General features: G+C 36.2%; 3 protein-coding genes across 3 annotated transcripts; 1 reads left to right on the top strand and 2 right to left on the bottom strand.

Moving 5' to 3' along the window:
- Positions 1-2,185: 2,185 nt before the first annotated feature.
- Positions 2,186-9,075, top strand: LOC126600738 (uncharacterized). Its single transcript, XM_050267384.1, has 9 exons — positions 2,186-2,783; positions 3,647-3,787; positions 4,446-4,826; positions 5,486-5,590; positions 6,481-6,621; positions 7,413-7,616; positions 7,911-8,003; positions 8,164-8,272; positions 8,608-9,075. The coding sequence occupies exons 1-9, from the start codon at positions 2,307-2,309 to the stop codon at positions 8,649-8,651; spliced, it is 1,695 nt and encodes a 564-aa protein (XP_050123341.1). The 5' UTR covers positions 2,186-2,306; the 3' UTR covers positions 8,652-9,075.
- A 51-nt stretch (positions 9,076-9,126) lies between these two features.
- LOC126600740 (rhodanese-like domain-containing protein 9, chloroplastic) lies at positions 9,127-11,653 on the bottom strand. Its single transcript, XM_050267386.1, has 6 exons — positions 11,486-11,653; positions 10,187-10,446; positions 9,833-9,983; positions 9,664-9,749; positions 9,463-9,567; positions 9,127-9,373 (listed from the first exon to the last, which is right to left on the bottom strand). Exons 1-6 carry the CDS (start codon positions 11,527-11,529, stop codon positions 9,303-9,305), a joined length of 717 nt encoding a protein of 238 aa, XP_050123343.1. The 5' UTR covers positions 11,530-11,653; the 3' UTR covers positions 9,127-9,302.
- Positions 11,654-16,818: 5,165 nt separating this feature from the next.
- Positions 16,819-20,192, bottom strand: LOC126600741 (outer envelope pore protein 16-3, chloroplastic/mitochondrial-like). The gene is made up of 3 exons (XM_050267387.1): positions 20,026-20,192; positions 19,148-19,516; positions 16,819-17,209 (listed from the first exon to the last, which is right to left on the bottom strand). The coding sequence occupies exons 2-3, from the start codon at positions 19,485-19,487 to the stop codon at positions 17,061-17,063; spliced, it is 489 nt and encodes a 162-aa protein (XP_050123344.1). The 5' UTR covers positions 19,488-19,516; positions 20,026-20,192; the 3' UTR covers positions 16,819-17,060.
- Between the last annotated feature and the right edge of the window lie 1,435 nt (positions 20,193-21,627).

Genomic DNA, 21,627 nt, shown 5'->3' with positions numbered 1-21,627 from the left:
CTTAGAACTACACGTGATTTGATTCTCCAACCGCAAAGATATGTAGGAAGCCCGAACCATAATCAATCACACCTCTTAATGAACCCCCCATTCACCCCTTGGCGGAGTTAATGAGTGATTTCGATACCGTCTCTATCCACAGATGTGCGCAAATTTGGTTCCAACAACTAGTGTTTTCCCTAGAAGAAGAATCATATTCCCTTGGCCAACGACATCTGCCATGAGCAACACCATCGGCATAAGATCCAACACATGGAGCACCATTTTGCGACACAATCTTCGACTAAAATGCTTAGTTTGGAAAGACTCGCTAGCACACAAGACATGGAGTAGCAAAAGTGGACTTGGCTTATTCCAAAAGAAGCTTGCATGAATGATCAGGTTAAAAAAAGCTTACAAGTATGAACTTTAAGATGGAGTGACAACCATACTTCCAAGTCAGGTCGAAAATGCAGGTTCGGCTCTGTGCGGACCAACACCGCATCACAAATTCAACTCGCAAACCTATTGTCTGAAGTCTACAACTAGTTAAATATGCAACTCAATCCAAGTTGATCAACACTCCGATTGGGGCAAGTTCTCACAAAGCTATGGGAGCAAGGTGGTCATGCCTTAAAACCCATTTTGTGCACTTGAATGATTTCTATCAGAAAGTTGAATTTCCAAATGAATATTAACGCACAACCAGTTGGGAAAGAATCATAAGGCATTGAAGATCGTTGTGTCAAGTTTTCAGACTTTTCGTCATAGTTATCCTTCAATTTTTTAATTTTGGACAAGAATATGTTATGTAAAATTTATCCTAGTAATGATAATAAGGAATTCTCAGAATAAAAATAAATAATGACTAAAACTTTTTTTTTATTTTTTTATAATTTATATAGAACAATAATACAAAACTATATATTTAATATATAATATATTGTATATATTAATATGACTATTGTATTTTATAATAAATCTTTTAGTAATTAAACTTTAAAATTATTAAAATAATTTTTTTCTTAACGGGTCGAAACGGGTTACCCACGTGTTACCCGCGTGTATACCTGTTAAGAACCCGTTATTAACGGGTTCTTAACGGGTCACCCGATAGTGACCCAATAAGTTATCGTGTTGACCCGAAACCCGTTATTTTCGTGTCGTTTTCGTGTCATGTCACCGTGTCGTGTCAAAAACTGCCAGGTCTAGTGAAAACTAGGTCCCTACATTAAATTTTTTCTTCAGAAAAATCAATTATTTGCCAATTACATCCCTAATATTAGATTTGAAGCTACTATATTCAATTTTCCGTCAATTTAAGTCACGTTACTTGCATGTGATACACATTGGGGGGTAGATTGGTAATTTTTCATAAAAAATAGTGTATCGAGTTAAATTTGGAGGGTCAATTAGACGTTAGATTCTCAACCTATATGTAATGTTAAGGTCTTATAGGAGAGAAAATGACGGTATTACGCTCTAAAGTGTGTCCAGTGACTTAAGTTGAAGAAAAACTAGATAAAATAGCTTTGAATATAATTGTAGGGATGAAATTAGTAATTTTTAATGAATTTAGGGACTTATTTTACCGAAAAAATAATTCAGGAACTTAATTTTCACTGAGATGATAATTCAAAACTAAATCAACACTTCAACCTTGTAATTTTAATGTTTTTTCTGGTTTCATTAAGAGGGCAATTTTAGATTTAACGGAATTAGAGAGGGACATTTTTAATACATTAAGACGTTTGAAATCCTTGCAACTTTATGGTCAAAAGATTAAAGAAAATCATAGCAGTCGATAATTTAGTTGATGTCATTTAAAATGGTCATACACATGTCCGATGCATTACGGGCCACGGCCCCCTCTTTAATCCACTTCTTCTCCACTAACCTCTTGGAATTAGCCACAATTCAACGTAATGATGATAGTCAGAGGGTGATTAAGTAGTTAAGTATGAATTTCAGGATGTATTTACACGGTATATTTTGAGTTTGATTTTTAGTACTGATAAATCACACATTATTAATCAAAAGAAGGCTAAAATACATATATGAATTTTTTCAACCTGATAGAATGAACTGCCGCGACAAAACTAGCAGCTGATTTTTTTTGTTTTTGAAAAATACGTACTGATGATTGCAACCCAACTCCCAATTAACACGTCCACGCGGTTCACCTTCCGTGCACCGAATCGCACCGGATCATTCCCTCACTCTCTCCTCAACCTCTCTCTCGTTATTCATTTCTGGAAGATCTGCAACTCACAAATCTCTGTCTACACAAAAACTCTGCGTTTTGCTGCCTCCTGAGAAAAGAAGCCATGAGCGACCCAATTGAGCCCGCAACGACGTCGTCTTCGGCCAAGGACCCGGCCCTCCTGATTCACCCGCGCCGCGAGCCGTTCGAGCACGGGCTGCTGCCCATCCCCAAGCTAATCTTCACCGACCCGACCCAAACCCTGATTCCGCTGAAGCAGAAGCTGATCGAGAAGTCGCCCAGTCACCGGGTCGACTCGGCCGCGATCTCCGAGGCTCTCCAGATCTCCATTGATCAGGCGAAGCTCGTCCTCGATACCCTAGCGTCGGTTCTGCACTCGGAGTCCGACCCGCTCGTGAAAGCCAAGCCAGATGGGATTGACGAGGCCGGAGCCGATGTGCATGATCTGGTTCTGTTCCTCTACATTCAGTCGTATAAGAAGTTGCTGCCGCGGACGCACAAGGACTCGGCTGCCGTCGCCGATGTCTGGCCTTCGACGTCGGCTTTCGATGGGTATCTGTCCGCTTTGTCGCCATTGCAGGTGAGAAGCTGTCCCTTAATTGATCTTTGTTTTCTTTCTTTAGTTAATTGGTGGTGCATTGTGCAATGCGTGTGGATTAGAAATGGAGTTTGCCGCGATTAATTAATTTGGTTGCCGGTTGGTTTTGGTTAGATTTCGGTTAATTAAGTTGAAAAGGTTGGCAATTTTATTCAAGACGCTGGTTTTCTTGACATGAGATTGCTGCAATGTAGAAAATGGGATTATTCAGGTCAATTGTTTGACTTTGTGTGTGTTCGTTGGTATTGGAATACAATGTGGATTGAAATGGAATATATTTCCATTTGATCTATCCATTATTGAACTTATTGTGGTTAGTATCTGACTAATCTTACTTCTCATTGTGTTTTGGTTGGAGTTTTGATCAATTGCGTGCTTGGGGTGGGGGTTGTAACAATTCGTTGCATTGTCTGCTACATTGTTGGATTGAATTGCACTAAACGTAAAATGCTCAAGTACCTAATCTTGGCTTGTAGTGAGCGGACCAACTAGTTTTATCTTCCAGGATGTGTATGTTTAGATTCATTTGGAATGACAGTGCTACATTGTGTCCACCCCGGTTTAATTAGCTTTATGTACTCTTTGTGTTGCGAAATGGTAATCACGAGGTCGATTATAAACTTTTAGAGAAAGGGTTTTGTTGAGTTGATTACACTTGGATGAATTTTTGTAGTACATAGTACAACATTTTTCAGTATCAGAATTTGGGCAATACTATTTAACTTGCAACATTTGTGTCCTGAAACTTTTCGTTTTTTTATATTTAATTGCACGGAACTTTGATTTGAGACATTTATTTTGTTGGATTAAACTTATATCAACCTTGGAATTCCAACACATGACAGCTTGTGCGTAGCAATAGCCGTCGGTTTATGCCATCACAGGCTGATGAAGAGGCACATCAGTTATCATATTTGAAAAAGCATTTGGCCAACCTTGTCTCTTTATTAGCAGAATCTGTGGAGGGGGAAGGAGAAGAATCTCTGGTATGTGAAATTATTAAATCTTTGTTGGTTGAGTCAATTATTCACCTTTTTGGCTACCAAAAAGTAAATTGTATTAAAGATAATAGTTGCTGGTACTTTTCTCCAATTTGATTGAAAAACACCATTCGTACTGTGAGCACCACCCAAATCCTTAATTCATGCTTTGTTTCGGTCATAAGTGCAACACCAATTATCATCACTTATGAACATTTGTATTTGTGGGAAGTGATTTCTTTATGGGATGTTTGAAGTGTGAACCATGAACCATACATTCTACATTCCAATTGCATGAAACATACTGAAGTTTGATTATTATTAATCTAAAAAGACGTAAAGTAGGACAGATTTAATGGAATGGAAATGCAGTTCAGTAAATCCAACACATGGTTAGCATGTTGCTGCGTCTTAAAGTCGCAAAAGGAAGGATAGACATTTCCTCTTCTTTTGGTGGCCATTGCAGTTGATAAAGAAGGTACTGGCAGAACAGTTAATCTGGATGACAATAAGTTGGCCACAATAACTAATGTCTCCTTGTTTTTTTATCATGGACAACCGGTGCTGATGTCTTATTTTTATTTTATGTTATGGAGTTTGTAGTTGTATCTTTTTTGTTGGTATCTCCCAAGCCCACTTAATGATCTGATTTAACCCTTTATAGGTTTTGACCATGGAGAAATTTGAGCACCTTGGGTTTCTGCTTCACTTTGGTGACAAAGGATCTGAAGGAAATCAATTCAGCCAACACGCTCCTTTTTTTGCAAATTCAGATCCTGATATGCCTGCTGTTCCTGTTCCTGCAGCGCAAGTTCACGATTGGGTTCTAGAGAATATGGTCTCATCTTTGGAACATATTTCGGAAAGGATTTCTCCAAAAGAAAACGGAACACCCAGTTCCTCAGACCAAGATGTTCCTATGGCTGATGCCTGCACGAGTTCAAACAAGGGCTCATCAAGTGTCAGAGGCCCAAGTTTTATTGAGGGGATCTCCAAGTCATCACTTGTAAAGCGAACATCTGATCTTAAAGGTTCTTCTGTAAAGGTTGGTTCATGAATGATAAGACATATTTTTATGGTTTCTTGTAAGTAGTTTATAAAAATGTAAAATCTATTCTTTTTTCCTCTGATGTCTGTTCTACATTTACGGGATGTTTCATATTTTAACACTTCTAGAAGTTCAGGAGCTAGAACCAGAAAGAATGAAATGAGGAGAACCCAATTATTAATAAGACACAAGAATCAAGTCATTATGTCTTTGAGCTTCTAATAACTTATTGCATGCCACATTGGGGATTCACTCTTGGGGCTGTGGGAATGCACCTGTTGTGTTATATGTGTGATCGATTGAAGGTTTTGCTATGCTATATTTTGGTTTCCAAATTGGCTAACTGTTCCATCGATGCATTTTTCACTTTTATTTATTTATGTATTTATTTTAAGTTTGGAGTTTGCTGAGTCCTGCCATTATGCATTTAAGGAAGGGAGGTAGCTGCTCATTCAGTTTAATCCTAATCTTAATTATAAAGATCATTGAACTTAATAATGCACTTGGTTAATCAAATTTGTCAAGTTGTCAGCTTTATTGTTATCTTTTCTCAACATGTTCCTTTACATGCTTTGTGCATAAAAGCGGTGAACTAAAATAGGAGTGTTTCTTCTAAGAGGTATATTGGCTTGGTAGTAACTTGTTTGCAATTTCAGGTTTTAAATTGCCACGATTCAGTTATCTACATATTAGCACCTCTGAGATATGCCACAGTTTATGGATGCTCTGATGCTACAATTGTTCTTGGAGCTGTTGGAAAGGTAATAGGAAAGACATTTGTATTTATGCTTTGGATATTGACTGTTGCTGTGATATCTGTAATTATTCCCTAATATATAGTTGGATACTGAAAAGGTTATACCTGTGGTACTGATGTTGATAGTAGAATTGGAAATAGTTTTCTATCTCTAGTAAATTTAAACATATCAGAATGATTGACTTGTGGTCTGTAAAGATCTGTGGATTTGTTTATCCTTCATCTTTAAAAATTTGGTATCAGATAAGATGGTAGAATTTGGTTACTTGATGTATTGCGGTAATGCTACTAACTGATAACTTCAGTTCGACTTTGCCAGTAGTCATGTTGCATTTCATTCCCACTAAGCTTATGCCTGCCCAGTCACTTTCTTTTGGCACTCATTTTTACCCTTTCCTATCACAAATACAAAGTTTGCAGTTGACTTCTGAAAGTCAATGAAATGATCATGCAAGTTTATAACACAATGAAAAAGAAGGCTTTTGAATTTTGTTTGTCTGGTAGAATGTATAATGGGTTGAATCACTCTCTAACAACTACAGATAATTACTCTTGATCTTTGTTTGTGAAATGATGAGTTGACTGGTGTTCCTGTGAATTACCTATATGCTTCTTATGTGGTGGTTATGCAAAGCTTTATCAAAGTTCTTGCACAACTTGTTTTTTAAGTTACAGATTTTGCATAATGGTTTGGTTAATCAAATGTAATAACTTTTGTTACGTCTAATTAGGCCTGATGTTTTGCCCTTTAGTGAACATTTGAATTAGTCCAATGTCTGTATATTGTCATGTGAAGTGGCCAACTAATTACTGTTTTGTATGCAATGAACATCGGTAGTTGTGTCACCTGGTTAACTTGAATCTTATAGCTTAGATGTCTAATGTCTCTTACAGGCTGTTAGAATCGAACACTGTGAGCGAGTTCATGTGATTACAGCAGCAAATCGAATCTGCATTGCTAACTGCCGTGAATGCATGTTTTTCCTTGGTGTCAACCAGCGACCACTTATTGTTGGTGATAACCATAAGCTGCAGGTGAATCTTGCCCCAATTGATTGCACAATTGTGTTTCTAGCCAGTACTCATGCAGTTTAATTTTCACACTATAATCTACATTTGATTGAGTTCCCCCAATTTCTGTTTTTTCTGCAACTTATATTAATGTGGATTCGTTTTGTTACAACTAATCTTAATGTGGGTTTGCTCGTATATTGGTTTAACCTGTTTGGTTTTTTGTAAATCTCCATGACTTTTTTCGGTAATGTCATATATGCATCCAACTTTAACAATATGTTTCATTTACATGTTATTGGCCACTCTTCTGGTTCTATTGTGATTCATATCAAGAGAAGGGAACTTTCTTTCCATTCTACATTTGATAGCATGTCCCCAGATATTGTAGCTCTTGATCTGTCTAACATTCAAGCATCTAGGGTTTCCTGTACTCTTCAATTTGTTGAGTTGGAAAAAAAAAATGTGGAACTTACCAAGTTATAGTCAAGATGCCCTTGCTACACACAGGCGCACATCCTTTTAAAATGATCTTTGCTGACAGCCTTGACGCATATAGTTGCTATTTTTTATTTTTGAATAGTGGTTTGCATGCATGCTTTTGTTATGTTGAACCTTTGGCGTCAAATCGAATGCAATATGACTATAAGAGTAGACAAAATTGAATTTTTTTTACTGAAATGTAGCATTGATTTCTTCGATCATAATAAGTATTATATATTGTTATGATCATAGTTTTGTGTGTTTTAGTTTTCAAGTTCTAATGAAGATTTAACATGCTCTGATCTTTGTTTTCACCTTTCGGCTTTTATCAGGTGGCACCATACAATACATTTTACAGTCAGTTGGAGGAGCACATGAAGGAAGTTGGGGTTGATGCTACTATCAACAGATGGGATGAGCCCCTGCCACTTGGAGTGGTTGACCCACATGATTCATTATCTCATCCAGCAGGTGTCTCTGAGGCTCAGGCTGAGTCTGCTGCACACTTAGACCCCGACCAGTTCACAAATTTCTTGGTATTATAATCTTTACAAGCTTTTAATTTAGATTTTATACTGTATTAAAGGGGTTTCCTTAGTTTTCTGAAATAATAGTTTTTCATTGGAAATTAAATAGAGAAAAGCCTCTGAAAAGCTCTACCAACAAAGTCTTCGGACAAAGTCACGCACATTAGGGGCATTACAATTGTATTTATGAGTATGTTTCTTCATTTGGTTGGCTTAGGGTGGTTGAGATGGCAATGGTTGTACAATTACTCATTTTCTTTCTGAATTATCTAGTTACATCCTATATGTCTCTTTTATATTCAGATTCCAAACTGGTATGGAGGTGAATCGCAGGGCTCCACAAAAGACAACCCATTTCCATTACCAGATGCTTACATGGTTTCCCAGCATAGAAATGTATGCTTACTCCGGCTTAACACTAGTGTAGATTTTTATTTTTATATTTGGGTTTAGTCATTAGATATTTTCTTACTGTTTTACTAAGAATTCCTTGATGTTTGATTGAGGTGGTCAATGTTATTTATGTTTTAATTATGTTTAACCTTTTCTCCTGCAGAACAATCTTGGGGAGGTAAAGCAATTATTGAAGGAAGCACCTCTTGAAGAAAATAGAAAGCGGGAATTATCAACTGCTCTCCACGTATATTTTAAAGACTGGTTATATGGTAATGTTCATTATTACAATAGTTTCCACACGTTGACACACACGTGCTAGAACATTGTATTTCTTTGGAACATCATCAGCACTTTGCACAACAAAGTTAGTTGGCATATCCTGTATTTTGAAACTGCATTTTCAAGCGACATATACTGCTGTTTAACGTTCTGAATAGTATACTATTTTTTAATACCCTCTTTTATGTGGCTTTATTTGAACCATAATGCATAGTATTGAGTTGAAATTGTGCCAAATACATACCATTATATGTAATTTCATGAGCTTTTATTGTAGATAAGTAGGATGTTGTTTAAAAGCTGATCTAGTTAACCCATTTGACAGCTTCTGGAAACATCCGTCAGCTCTATTGCCTACAAGGAGAATGATTTTGTGCATCATAATGCCGTAGAACAAGAGCGGTGCTGAAAGAAGCTTGCTGTTTTATCCTTCAATCCTATCATGCTCATCGTGCCGTTGGCAGCTGCGGATCAACCCTAAGTACTGTGGAATGGTATGGTACCCTGCATAATTTATGCATTGATACACGGTGCACAGGATGGAATCAGAATACATTTGCTAATCTCATTGTAATATTTTTTGGGTAAAGAAAACAAAATCTTACTGTAATATTTTGTCAACCTAGGTTCACAGCCTTGTGAATTTTCCTTTTTCCTCTTTCGTGGGTCTAGAATATTGGATCTCGACCCTAACCTTCGAGTTTCTTTCCCTTTCGCGAGGTTTTGGTTTATAGCTTGTAATTCTATAGTGATATAGCTCGTCATATGAATTTTATTTATATTTGGAACGTCATCGTGCATTGGTGTAGATTATCGTCATGATCTTACTGGTTTGGAACCTGAATAAGGCAGCAAAAACCTGTTGAATGATGAATATGTATGACATTTTATCATGATCTGAACCTTATACAGCTTGTTGCAGAGCAGCACATGCCTCAAAAATCTCTCCCTACTCAAATCTCTTGATGGGGTTGGAGAGATCTGCAAAACTTCCTCATAAATGTATGCACCGCATTCGGGCTAGCTGGCCGCGAAAATTGCGAGTATCTTCTCTGCTTGGTCGGGAAAGAAGGTGATGAACAAATATGCACCTGCCATTTGATCAGAACAGAGATCAAAATATCACCTCATGGACCAACAGAACAAAAGTGCTTTTAAGGTCAAATTCATAAGGACTTACAGATTAGTACTGTTCCAAGCACAGCTGAGATCTTTCCCTGAACAGTGACTAATCCGGCTTTGCCGGCATCTTGCAACTCCGTCGAACCAGCTGAATCAAATTCTCCTGGTGTAGCAAACGGTCGCATTAGATCCAAATAATCTTTTTAACAGATCATAATCCAGAGAACGAAAAGACATTGGAGCTAGCTCGAATCCTAACCGGGTTTTACGCTTTGAAGACCTGATGTTATACACGCTATGTTCTCAAAACCTACTTGCTCCAACTTATTGGCAGCAGCAGCAGACCTTCAAATTAAAAGGAAACAAAAGGATCTTGTCAAACGGTTGCTAGGTGAAAAACATAGCAGCTAACATATGAAAAAACTTACCTCAGCCCTTCCTGACACACCAGTAACAATTTACTTTCGGGTGAGAACTTGGTTTTAACTGACTCTACAAATTCAGGGTTAGGTTTAGTAAAAGGCAATCCATAGAAGAGACCAGAAAAATTGTTGTGGAGAGTCCTCTTTATGATTGTTCCTGCCCATAATTCATCATTAACAAAATCAAATTCCATTTCGGTTATGAAAATCATAAAATGCTCAAATTTAATACAAAAGATACAAAATTTGAAGATGATCTTTAGATGATGACAAAAAGAACGAACGGTTCTGGTTATTATTATTATATAAAAATGACGCCACATTTGTGACAAATGAGTTGTCCAAGAAAGAAATGCTTACCAAAATCATTGTCTTGGTTTTCAATGAAGAGGGGCACATGATGGCAAGATTTGATATGAGCTCGTTCATACTGAGATTTGTCCCGGACATCAATGACTGTATATCCCTCAACTGCAACAAGTTCTTTTGCTTCTTCTGCACTTACAAAATTCACTTCTGCTCTGATTGAGAATTTTTGTCGATGGCGGGTTGGTTGCCCTAAGATGGTTCCTCCACCATGAGTACGGGTGCCAAGTTTCAACCAAGATGTGCAGAAATTGCTGTCAAAAAAATTTTCTTACCCCTTACTTCATTTTTCTTTGTGTGTGTAACAATTTCACTAGATTCACTAACATATATTACCATGATACCAACTGCGTTCAAAGTGATCCAAAAGAAACAAAATGTAACAAAATAAGGAGTAAATTTTGTAATGCATATGCGATTTGAACCTAAACAAGTGCTAGGCTTCTGGTACAATTTCAAGGTGCTGCTCAAAAAGCATTTGGAAACAGGTGTTGTCAAGATTTCAGAGTCGAGCTAGCGGCCCACTACTAAATTACTAATCACCTCCCGATAGTGTTCCAACTGAACCACTACACGGTTGGGCAGCTGTTGGCCTCTGTGCAACTAGCTAGAAATGGAACCATACAATGTAAGGTGTAATTTTCCTATGTGAAGTTTCCGATGTGGGATTCTATTCTCCAACATGCGCTTTTCTGAAAAGCACTTGGAACTTGGTGATTCTCCAGAAGTCATAATCACTTTTAGCTTTTCCTACTAAGCGCCATCATAAACGTTTTTGGTTATAGGAAAGAGTAATGTTATTCATACCATGTTTTAATACCACATTTCTATACTACTTGGTGCATCTAATGTGGACAGCCACATCATTTAAAAATTTTGCAAAACCGAAGGAAATGAAGGAAAAAGACGCCTCGTATATCACAATCATCATTTAATTAACTAGTTTTTCTTAATTATTAGTTTATTAAATAATAAACTAAATTTAAAAATCTGATTAATTCAAATGATGTGGCTGTTCATATCAAATGCATGAAAATTTGGTATAAAAACAAGCTAAAAACACATCTGGCTAGATGAGTAGTTGAACGTATTTCTGTATCTCATAATGCTTCAAAAGAGCAAAAGATTCTGTTAGTTGTTGAATAATCTTACTTTTCTACATTTTCTCAGCAACCAAACAAGAAAACCCGCCATCGAGAATCCGAGAGAGTATTCAGAGTAGGAAACTTTCCTAGTAAAAATGCAGTCTTTCCAACACGAAAACAAAGAAAGACAGGGAAGGGAATAAGTTACCTTGTGGAGGAGAGAGTCGTAGAGCAAGAGCCAATCCCTGCCATCGAAGGAGTTTCTGGAATCCTCAATCTTTTGAGTTTCTTCTCTCCCCAGTTACTTGTGCACTCAATCAACAGCCGATAATGGCCCAAGAAATTTGTGTGTGGCAATGGGTTTCTGCCACGTGGCAACTGGTATTGGATATTAGATATATATCCAACCTTTTGCTCTTCGTCTTTTTCTTGGATAAATTTTATACAACCTGTTCTTTGAGTTTAACACCAGATTTATAAAAAAAAAGTAATTTTAGGAAAATCAAAATTTTAAATTGAATTTTGTAAATTAAATGATGTGATTGTTGATAATTGAATTATCATTTAATTGTTAATTAATGTACTTACTTTTTATTGGTAATACATTATTTATTTTACAAATTTGATTTAAAATTTTGACCGTTCTAACATTATCCAACAAAAATTTGCTTAACTCCATAAAATTGTTACGTAATTTCCAAAATATCTTGTAGCCGTTTCATGTAACTGTGTTTATGACGGAATTCCTACTTAGATCATTTCGAAAGGGAGCTGCATATTTTAAATATAAAAATCTACGTAAATATGATTGTACTCTAACAAAAAATTACAGTTAATTGCATTATTTTTTGGATAAGGATTGTCTGCCCTCTAGTTGTGGCGCCCTTCCATGCCCTTCTATTTTGTGCGGTCACGGTTAAGCCACGTCAATATTTTATATTAATTTTTTAATGAGATAATAAGATAAAAAACAATAAAAATATAAAATATTGACGTGGCTTAACCGTGATCGCACAAAATAAGAGGGCATGGAAGGACACCACAACTAGGAGGGCAGACAATCATTGTCCAAAGTTTTTATGCCAAATTCTTCTTTGAGCATAAAGTTGAAATTTCTTTCGTACACCAAAGCAAGTGGTAAGAGCGTTTTTTTTCTTCAAAAAGTAATGGAGTATGAAGACTAAGCAGAACAGTCAGCAGCACGAGGAGGAAAAAGAACCAGTAGTGACATCGACGTTCAGAAACATTATTAAGTGACATCCACGTTAAAAAATAAGGATAAGGATTGTCTGCCCTCCTAGTTGTGATGCTCTTTCATGCCCTTCTATTTTGTACGGTCACGGTTAAGCCACGTCAATATTTTATATTTTTATTGTTTTTTGTCTTATTATTTCATTAAAAATTAATATAAAATATTAACGTGGCTTGACGTGATCGCACAAAATAGAAGGGTATGAAAGGGCACAACTAGGAGGGCAGACGATCCTTATCCAAAAAACTTTTGTTGTCATTAATATTGAGAGGGCCTGCTTTCGGTGTTTTCATTAGCTTTTCATTGACTTGTGACCTGCTCAGTCTAGCATTTTACTTGTGAAAATGGAAAAGATCAACAAGACAAAAGTTACCTTGTTATTTATTTTTATTTTTTTAAAATTTGTCGGTGATTTTTTTATGACAGTCTACTTTTTCGGAAGCCGAAAAGATTGATAGATACATTTTAACATCCTTTTGGCCATCATCGTACGATTCACCAATACTAATATTCAAATTCAAGATGTGTCGTGTGAAATACAAACCTAAAATTTACCCCAGCCATTGGTGCACCCTGTGGTAATTAAAAATAGTTACCTTGTTATTAACGCAACATATTATCTATATATTACGTTAAAATGATGATCTTATTGCTATTTGCACACTCAGATTACATGTATAAAATTTCTACAGAGAGAGAATCAAGAGAGATCAGGTCCATCAGGGGGATATCATGGGATTTTTGTCATTCATCTGTTGCTGCCTTCATCATGGTTCTCGTGTCTGCGGCGAAGGGCCAGCAGCAGCTGCAGGAGGAGGAGGAGGAGGTAGCACAGTGAGCAGCAGCCAGCCTCTGAACACTGAATCTCCGGTAGTGCCAATTGTGGTTCCGCATTTCCCCGTCAACCCTAATATCTCTCGTTTGTAAATTATTTTATTTAATAGGTCAACTTTTTGTTTTTCCTTTTTGGATCCTGTGTGTAAGGTGGTGGCTGAGTTTCTGAGGCTATAGGTGTACACCGTAAGATAGGTGAGGATCAGAAGATGAATGGAAGATTCTTTCTTTCCCTTTAAATATTGGGTATATATGTTTAATTTCACTGTCATTCCCAGGAAGAAGGCAAAAATGAGAAACGAAAACTGGTTCCTGATAGTTAGGATCTTCATTTTCAACTCACATTGTTCTAGATTCAAACCTTTCCCCTCCTTTTATTGTAGATTACTGTAAAATACCATTTCTACTAAAAAAAAAGACAAAAATCATTTGGTTCATAGAGCAGAAGTTTAAGAATGGAAATGAAACGACTAATGTTGTTTAGCCTGTATTAGAATGTCATATCAATGTCGTCAATTTTGTATGTCTAAATAGCATTCGAGAATATAAACAATGTTGCATTCGCACTTTTTTTCTATAGACAATGGATACGAATCCATATCTCACATTCTATAATCTGTTTATTTTGCACATAGAAATAGACACACCTGTTTAGCAAATTAAAAGGGATTTAATAAAAATCATGAGTTTATTTCCTTGACAAATATAAGAGAATCAACCCAAGGAATTGCGTCGAGATATTTGCTAAATGCTTCGAATCAGAAAGAGAACATGTTTTATTCTAGTTGCGATTTTTACTAACTCACAAGAACCGGAATCAAAACGTGTCATAAATTTTGAAAAACTCTCGTATAAAACAATATATTTTTGCAACTAAATTACTAACAACAATCCAACAGTACGAAATAGAAAATTTATTCAAGACGTCCATCCAAAGGTCCAAAAACATAAAACTGGACATCAGCGAAAGAAAACTAAGAGGAAGATTACATCTCCAGAAATACAGCCAAAGTTGTGGAGGATAGAGTTGTACAGCAAGAGCCAATCCCTGCCATCGTCGGAGTTTCTGGAACCCTCGAACTTTGAGTTTCTTCTGTCCTCCCATCACTTGTCTACTCAATCAACGGCCAATAATGGCCCAAGAAATTTGGGTGTGGCAATGGGTTTCTGCCACGTGGTAATTGTTTTTTTTTTTTTTATAACAACTGCTTGTTTGTGATGCTATACTTTGGTTTATATTTAAAGTTAAATTATCGGAGCTAAATACAAAATTTTATTTTTAAAGAACAAACTTGTTAAGTACCGAATTACAAAACATTGCAACTAGTATTGGATGTTAGATATATTCCCAACCTTTTGCTCGTCGTCTTTTCGCACTCCTTTGGATAAACTTTATACAACGTGTTCTTTGAGTTTAACACTAGATAAAAAAATTTTGCTCGACTCCACAAAATTACTGTGCTTATGACGTAGTTCCTCCTTAGAGCATTTCGCATGCGAGCTGCAAATTTAAAATGTAAAAATCATATGATGGTCACATTTTATATTTTGTGAAGATGTAAATGAATTTTACTTCAACAAAACGAAAAGTTACAGTTATTTGCACTATTTCTGAAAGTGGGTGACATTTGGCACTGTTTTTTTTATTGTGGAATGTTGTTGTTTCCTTTTACTCCTCGTGCCGATATCTCTTTTGCTTTGTCATCAAGGCATCTCCACCCATTTTAAGCAAGAGCAAGGCAAAAGCAAGGTCAGTGAAATTATCCTTACTATTCACTCTAAACTGTAATTGTCTTTGTGCAAGTCCATCCGTTTGAGAAAATGAAGGGTAACCGCAAGGGCAAAGGCTATTAACAAATATATATTTTTATGTTTTATGCCTTGTAATTGTGTGGTTAGTAAGTTTGTATTTTAAAAGTAAAACTCCGTATTTAATTCCGATAATTTAACTTTAAATACAAATCAAAGCATAGCATCACATATAAGCATAATTAAATAAAAGAGGAACGAAAAAGATGTTTGAACTTTATAAGTTTGTTAAGTGTGTGGTTTAAAAAAATTTGTATTTTAAAAAAAAAATCCTTCAAATTAATCCAGGCCGTCGATTAACTAAATTTTGTTGTCCATAATATTAAGATGGCCCAATTTTGAGTGTTTTTATTAGCTTTTCATTTTCTAAGGATAGGATTAAAGTGGTGCATTTGTAAATGGAACCAGAAAGGGAGGGTAATATTTACTTGCGACTCACAGTCTAGCATTGATTAGTGAAAATGGAAAAGGCCAACAAAGTCAAAAGTCACCTTGTTAAAATGATGATCCTATTGCTATTTGCAACACTCAAATTGAATGTTAAAAATTTGTAGAGAGAGAGAGAGAGAGAGGTCAGGTCCATCAGGAGGATATCATGGGGTTTTTGTCTTTCATCTGTTGCTGCCTTCATCATCGTTCTCGTGTCTGTGTCGAAGGATCAGCAGCAGCAACAGCAGCAGGAGGTGACACGGCGAGCAGCCTGAGGCAGCCACTGAATTCTGAATCTCCGGTGGTGTCAATTCTGGTTCCACACTTCCCCGTCAATCCTAATCTGTGTCGTCTGTAAATTATTTTATTTAATCGCTCAACTTTTTGTATTTCCTGCATGCTTTTTCAATCCTGTGTTTATGGCGGTGGCTGAGTTTCTGAGGCTATACATGTACACCGCAAGATCGGTGAGGATCAGAAGGTGAATGGAAGATTTCTGAAATTGCTTGAAAATTTTGAGTTTTAATGATAACGACAAAATAAAAGATAAAGTAAATAGAATCATGATTGACTTTTTAATGTAAAAATGTAATTTTTCGTTAAAGTTAATAGGACCGGGAGTTTTTTTGTTTGCCCTCTAATTATTTGGTTTATACATATAATTTCATTTTCTTTCCCAGGAGGAAGGCAAAATGAGAAACGAAAACTGGTCGCTTCAAAGTCTTCCCCTCTTTTATTGTAGATTACGTTAAAATACCGCTTGTACTAAGAAAACAAACAAAAATCATTTGCTTCATAGATCAGAAGTTTGAGAATGAAAATAAAACAAGTAACGCTGTTTAGTCGCATAAAACAGATCAGATTGTTGAAGTACCATCGAATACAGGTGACCTCCACATACGATGATAGAGCAAACCTGTATTAGAATGTCACATTGTGGTCAATTTTGTGTGTTTAAATAGCATTCGAGAATGCAAATGACGTTGCATTCGCACACTTTTTCGTAAGGGATAGGAACCCACATCTCGCATTCTATAATGTGGTTCTTTTGAACATAGAAATAGACACACTTGTTCAGCAAATTAGAAGGGATTTGGTAAATGATGAGTTTATTTCCTGGACAAATATAAGATAATCAACCGAAGGCGTTAGGACGAATCACAATGAAAGGAACGAAATTTGAATGACGCGTCGAGATGTTTGCTGAATGCTTCGAATCAGAAAGAGGACATGTTTACTAACTTTCAAGAACCGGAATCAAAACCGATCTAAATTTTGAAAAACTCTCGTACAAAACAACATATTTCAACAGCACGAAATAGAAAATTTATTCAAGACGTCCATCCAAGGTCCAAAACATAAACCTGGACGTCAGCGAAAGAGAACTAAGAGTAAGATTACATCTCCAGAAATACAGCCAATTCAAGAAACAAGCGTTCCACCTTTTCATCAGTTAAGTTTATGAATCAGCAGTAGATCTTTTCTTGGTGGTGTAAGGATAGTACTCCTTGCCATTATCAATTCTCGTGGTCTGGCCCCCAGCATCGATGAGCGCAGAAGTGACCGCCAGGGCTGCTCCAGCAGAAATTGCAGTTGAAATGCTCTTTCCTGTAAAATGGACAGCAAAATAATACGTGTAATTGAGAACAAGTACCTGCTAAGCAAAGATTTCAACTTGTTCTGGAGAGTCCAAAGGGCCAATTTATTTCCCCCATGAAATAATAGGTCAACTGCAGATGCTCAATAATCAATATGAATGCAAACCAATCCGATAATGCTAGCAGCGGGCATTGAGTGGAAAAATATTCGGGAAGCACGCACACAGATACATGTCAATTATGCACTTTGTATGAGCTCAAGCTGAAAGTAAATAAGAAATGCTTATAGTGCCGTTTTCGGACACAAAGATGCTTTGTATCTCGGATCCATCTTGATGGATTGCAAATTCCTAAGTAATTACTCTACTTTTAAGTTTAGTAACAAAAAAGTGAAAAATTAATGTATGCTCTTCAAATTCAATATTGACTTTAGGGACAGGATCAGCCTCGTAAATTCATATATTAAAAAAAAAAAAAAGGTCGTACCCAGTGCACAAGGCTCCCGCTTTACGCAGGGTCTGGGAGAGGTGAATGTTGGCTAGCCTTACCCCCATTTATGGAGAGGCTGCTCCCAAGTCTCGAACCCGAGACCTACCGCTCATGGGCGAAGGCACTTGCCATCGCACCAAGTGCGACCTCTTCGTAAATTCATATATTAATCAACATAAATTTTGAACCTTTACTAACAATGTCTCAAACAACATTAGCCATTCAATGGGCTTTAATCTATTACCATTTGTGTAAATTAAAGAAGCTGATGACCATAAACTCAGATTTTACACATAAATGGATATTTTACTGTACAAAAAAAATTCACAAAGTGATATTTAAGGATGAAATATTGTAGGATGAGAAGAAATGTACAAATTGTATACCAACTAATTAGGTTCATGTGAAAGTGAAGTCATTTCAAAAAGGTTTCTTTCCTTAGACAACCATATAACCTTGACAACCTAATTACTAAGATAGTCTCTCTTTGTTGGAAATGAGCTCTTACATAAACATTTCATTACTAATATTCTCCATGTTCTCTTAGATTCTGCGTCCAAGTATTAAACATACAGTGACATGTTGCCATACTGCTTTTAATGTTTACAGGATTCACACAATATATCCACAAAGATAATATGTGATGCATTTCTGCAAGAAATTTATTCTTCTAAGAAATACAAACATCTTGTTTCATGCCAAACTCAAAAGAATAAATAGAGAGTTCCTCTATTTCATATGACATGAAATAACAAATTACTATGTCGTATCTTTGTATGGTTATAACTCTCACTCTCTTGCTGAACTTTAGTTCACATAATACATCTACCATCTTTAAGAATCTACAAATTATTACTGGTCTATTAATGTTCCATACATCTACCACCATACACCAAAACTCTCTCACTCTATCTCTTGCTAAAATTACCCTATTTCATTTATTTAAAAAAAAAAAAAAAAACTATCGTAAAGGGTGACATATCTTAATGGCCAGCAGCAGATAATGTTCACTAGCAACATGGATTTCCTGGAAACAAATATCATATTCCTAACTAGTTTTAGCAGGATTCAACAAATCTTGGATAAGTAACATAAAATCGAGCACACTCCTATCTAGTCAGCACAAGTGTCAAATTTATAAAAAATTCTAGATACCATATCATTTACCACGTCAATCTTTTAGTCGTATTGGCAAAAGTCCAAACTAAACATTTGTAAAAGTTTAAATATGAAACCTATGAAATAATTCAACGAAAGAAAACCTCAAATACTTGCTTTCTTAATGAACATATACAAGAAATCTTCGCCCTAAAAACTAAACCCTTGTTCAGAAACTAAAATCCAATTTGGCTTGTCGAAATACCAAAATATTATAAGATCACATTACTAGAGATTACCAATCATGATAGCAGGAATTCAAAGTTCAAATAAGAAATATAGGATCACAAGAAATCCTCACCTCTGTAACCTAGAACAGTAGACCCAGCAACAAAACCACCAACAGCTCCATTGATAAAGTCTCTTTTCATCCGATAATTCTGTACAAGCTGCTCAACGCCAATGTACACTCCCCCAATTGCAGCAAATGTTACCCCGTAGTTTCCCATCATCCTCAGGGTCCTTATCAACCCAGGAAGAGCAACATTTCTCTCAACACGAGGCACATCATACCAAGTAGCAACTATGGTTCCAAAGATAGTTCCAGTAACAAATCCATTTGTTGCACCCTTAAGTGTCTTCACCAGAGGAGTATCCTCATCCTCCAAATACCTACGCTCTGCGGGGTCCAAGGAGTCCATGACTATCTACTAACCTGGCACAACAAAAACTGCAGGCAAATAACACATATATCAGCATTCACGCCCCGTTCGCTAAACAATCTTTCAGCTTATACAATGCAAGACACAAAAAGAAACTACATTGTCCTCTTCCGCTATGGGTAATCAAAATTTAAGCTTTACAGGGTTCGAATCTTACAAAGTGACCATTACTGCAAACCCAAATTTCATTTCTTGGAGAAATTTATCCACAGTAGCATACTAAGCATTCGGGGAAGAAAGTAAATAAATCCCAAATTTCAATTCTTTTAAAAACCATCGACATAGATGCAATTAAACACAAATTCCCCCCCAAAAAAATCAAATATTTGGTGATAATTATCACCAAAATTCACGTTGATTCAAGAAAAATCGAAGCCGAGTATCAAATCATCAATAAAATAACAAATTAACTAACAAGCCGAAACCCTAAATTTGTAAGGAAAAAAAAATGATCGAGGATTTGAATCCATGAAAAAGCCAACCAGAAAGCAGGAGCTCATCAGAAAATGTAAATTACCTTCGAGGGGAAAATCAGAAGTCGGCGATTTCTACTCAGTTCTCACTACGAACACAGGAACAAAGACCATCTGAGAAAACATGGGAGGAAACGGAATTTTTAGCTATTGCTTGCTCTTCCTCACACTAGATTATCATTACTTCTGCACTGACGGTTTTGCCCCTCCCTAAAATTGGCTCTTGTATTTAGGAGTTGGTAAAGGAAGAGAATCTTTATCCACTTTGTGAAGATCTTAGGAATTCTCACATTTTAACCGTTCATTGTATATTGTGCGATCAGTTTTTGTCATATATTATTTATGTTTAATTTTAAATAAAAAAAGTCAAATGATTTCTGATCGTGCATGATGAATGGCTAAGATGTAAGGATTCATAGGATTCTCACAATTTAAATCCGGATGGGATCCAAATCCGTTAGTAAACAGTCTTAACAAGTTAGGCCAAGCCGAATATCATAATGATTAAATTGAGCTTGTTGTTACTTAGTATTATGGTTGGTGGTATTTTTCTTCACTAGTAAGTGAGATGTCTTATATTCGATTCTTGTCAAAAGCAAATTTGAATCACATTATTGATAACTCATTGTGAGACTTAGTCCACTCCCTCAACCCCTTAAGAATATTCACTCTTGCACTTGAGATCATAAGTTTTATCCTCATTTTTTCGATATCACTTATATATGAGAAAATCTATCGAGTTTTGGCTTGATTTAATTTGTGCTTTTTATGAGTCAAGCTTGAACACGTTGAAAGAAAGTTGAGTTAAGTTGTATCGAGCTTAAGTTACAATCATATGAATGACCGGCTTATATAACAAGTGCAGTTTCAGCAAAATTGATGATGAATGTTAGGGTTCTAAGTCGAATTGATACAATTGGAGTATGTATTGAGCTTGATTTTCATTTGGCTTGTCAAGTAAGTTTTGGCTCATAGTTGTAACTAGTTTTGGCAAATGACTTGTATTTACCATGCTCATGTTAATTTTTTATCTAAACAGGTCGTATCGTATAAACATATTAAACTAATGGTTGGAAAATCAAAACTCAAATTCTATCCATTAAGATAATGTGTTACATGATTCGTTAGTTAACTAGTCTCTAACGGATCACTAAAAGTTGAGACAAATGCAGTATAATAAGATATTTATTTTTTTATAAATATATGAAGAGTCACATCACACATTGATAATAGATTAATCACGTTTTTTTAGAATATAAATCTCACATCAAGGGAAAAAAAGGTATTGCCTGTGTTTATAAGTGGAACCATGATTTTCTAGGCCATGACAAGTGACACTCAAGGTGGTTAGAATGACCAAAAAGGCATCACAGTGAGATTCGAACTACATGGGTACTCCGGATTGTACTACCACAAGTCATAGTTGTCCAACACGGCTCCATTAGCTTTAAGTCCATTACAAGTAATAGGAAAACTCTAATTGAAGTCAAATTATGATATCTTGGGATTAGACAACGTAATCATAACACACCTCGACCCAGGATGTCCATTAGGGCCCCAAATCGGGCTGTGATGGGCGACACCTGGAAGGTGACGAAGCCATAAAGTGTGATAATGTATAAAATGTGATTAAATTAAAACCTAAA

Source organism: Malus sylvestris, chromosome 14 (assembly GCF_916048215.2).
Source record: "Malus sylvestris chromosome 14, drMalSylv7.2, whole genome shotgun sequence".
NCBI classification, from domain to species: Eukaryota; Viridiplantae; Streptophyta; class Magnoliopsida; order Rosales; family Rosaceae; genus Malus; species Malus sylvestris.
This window is presented reverse-complemented; position numbering and strand designations above follow the sequence as displayed.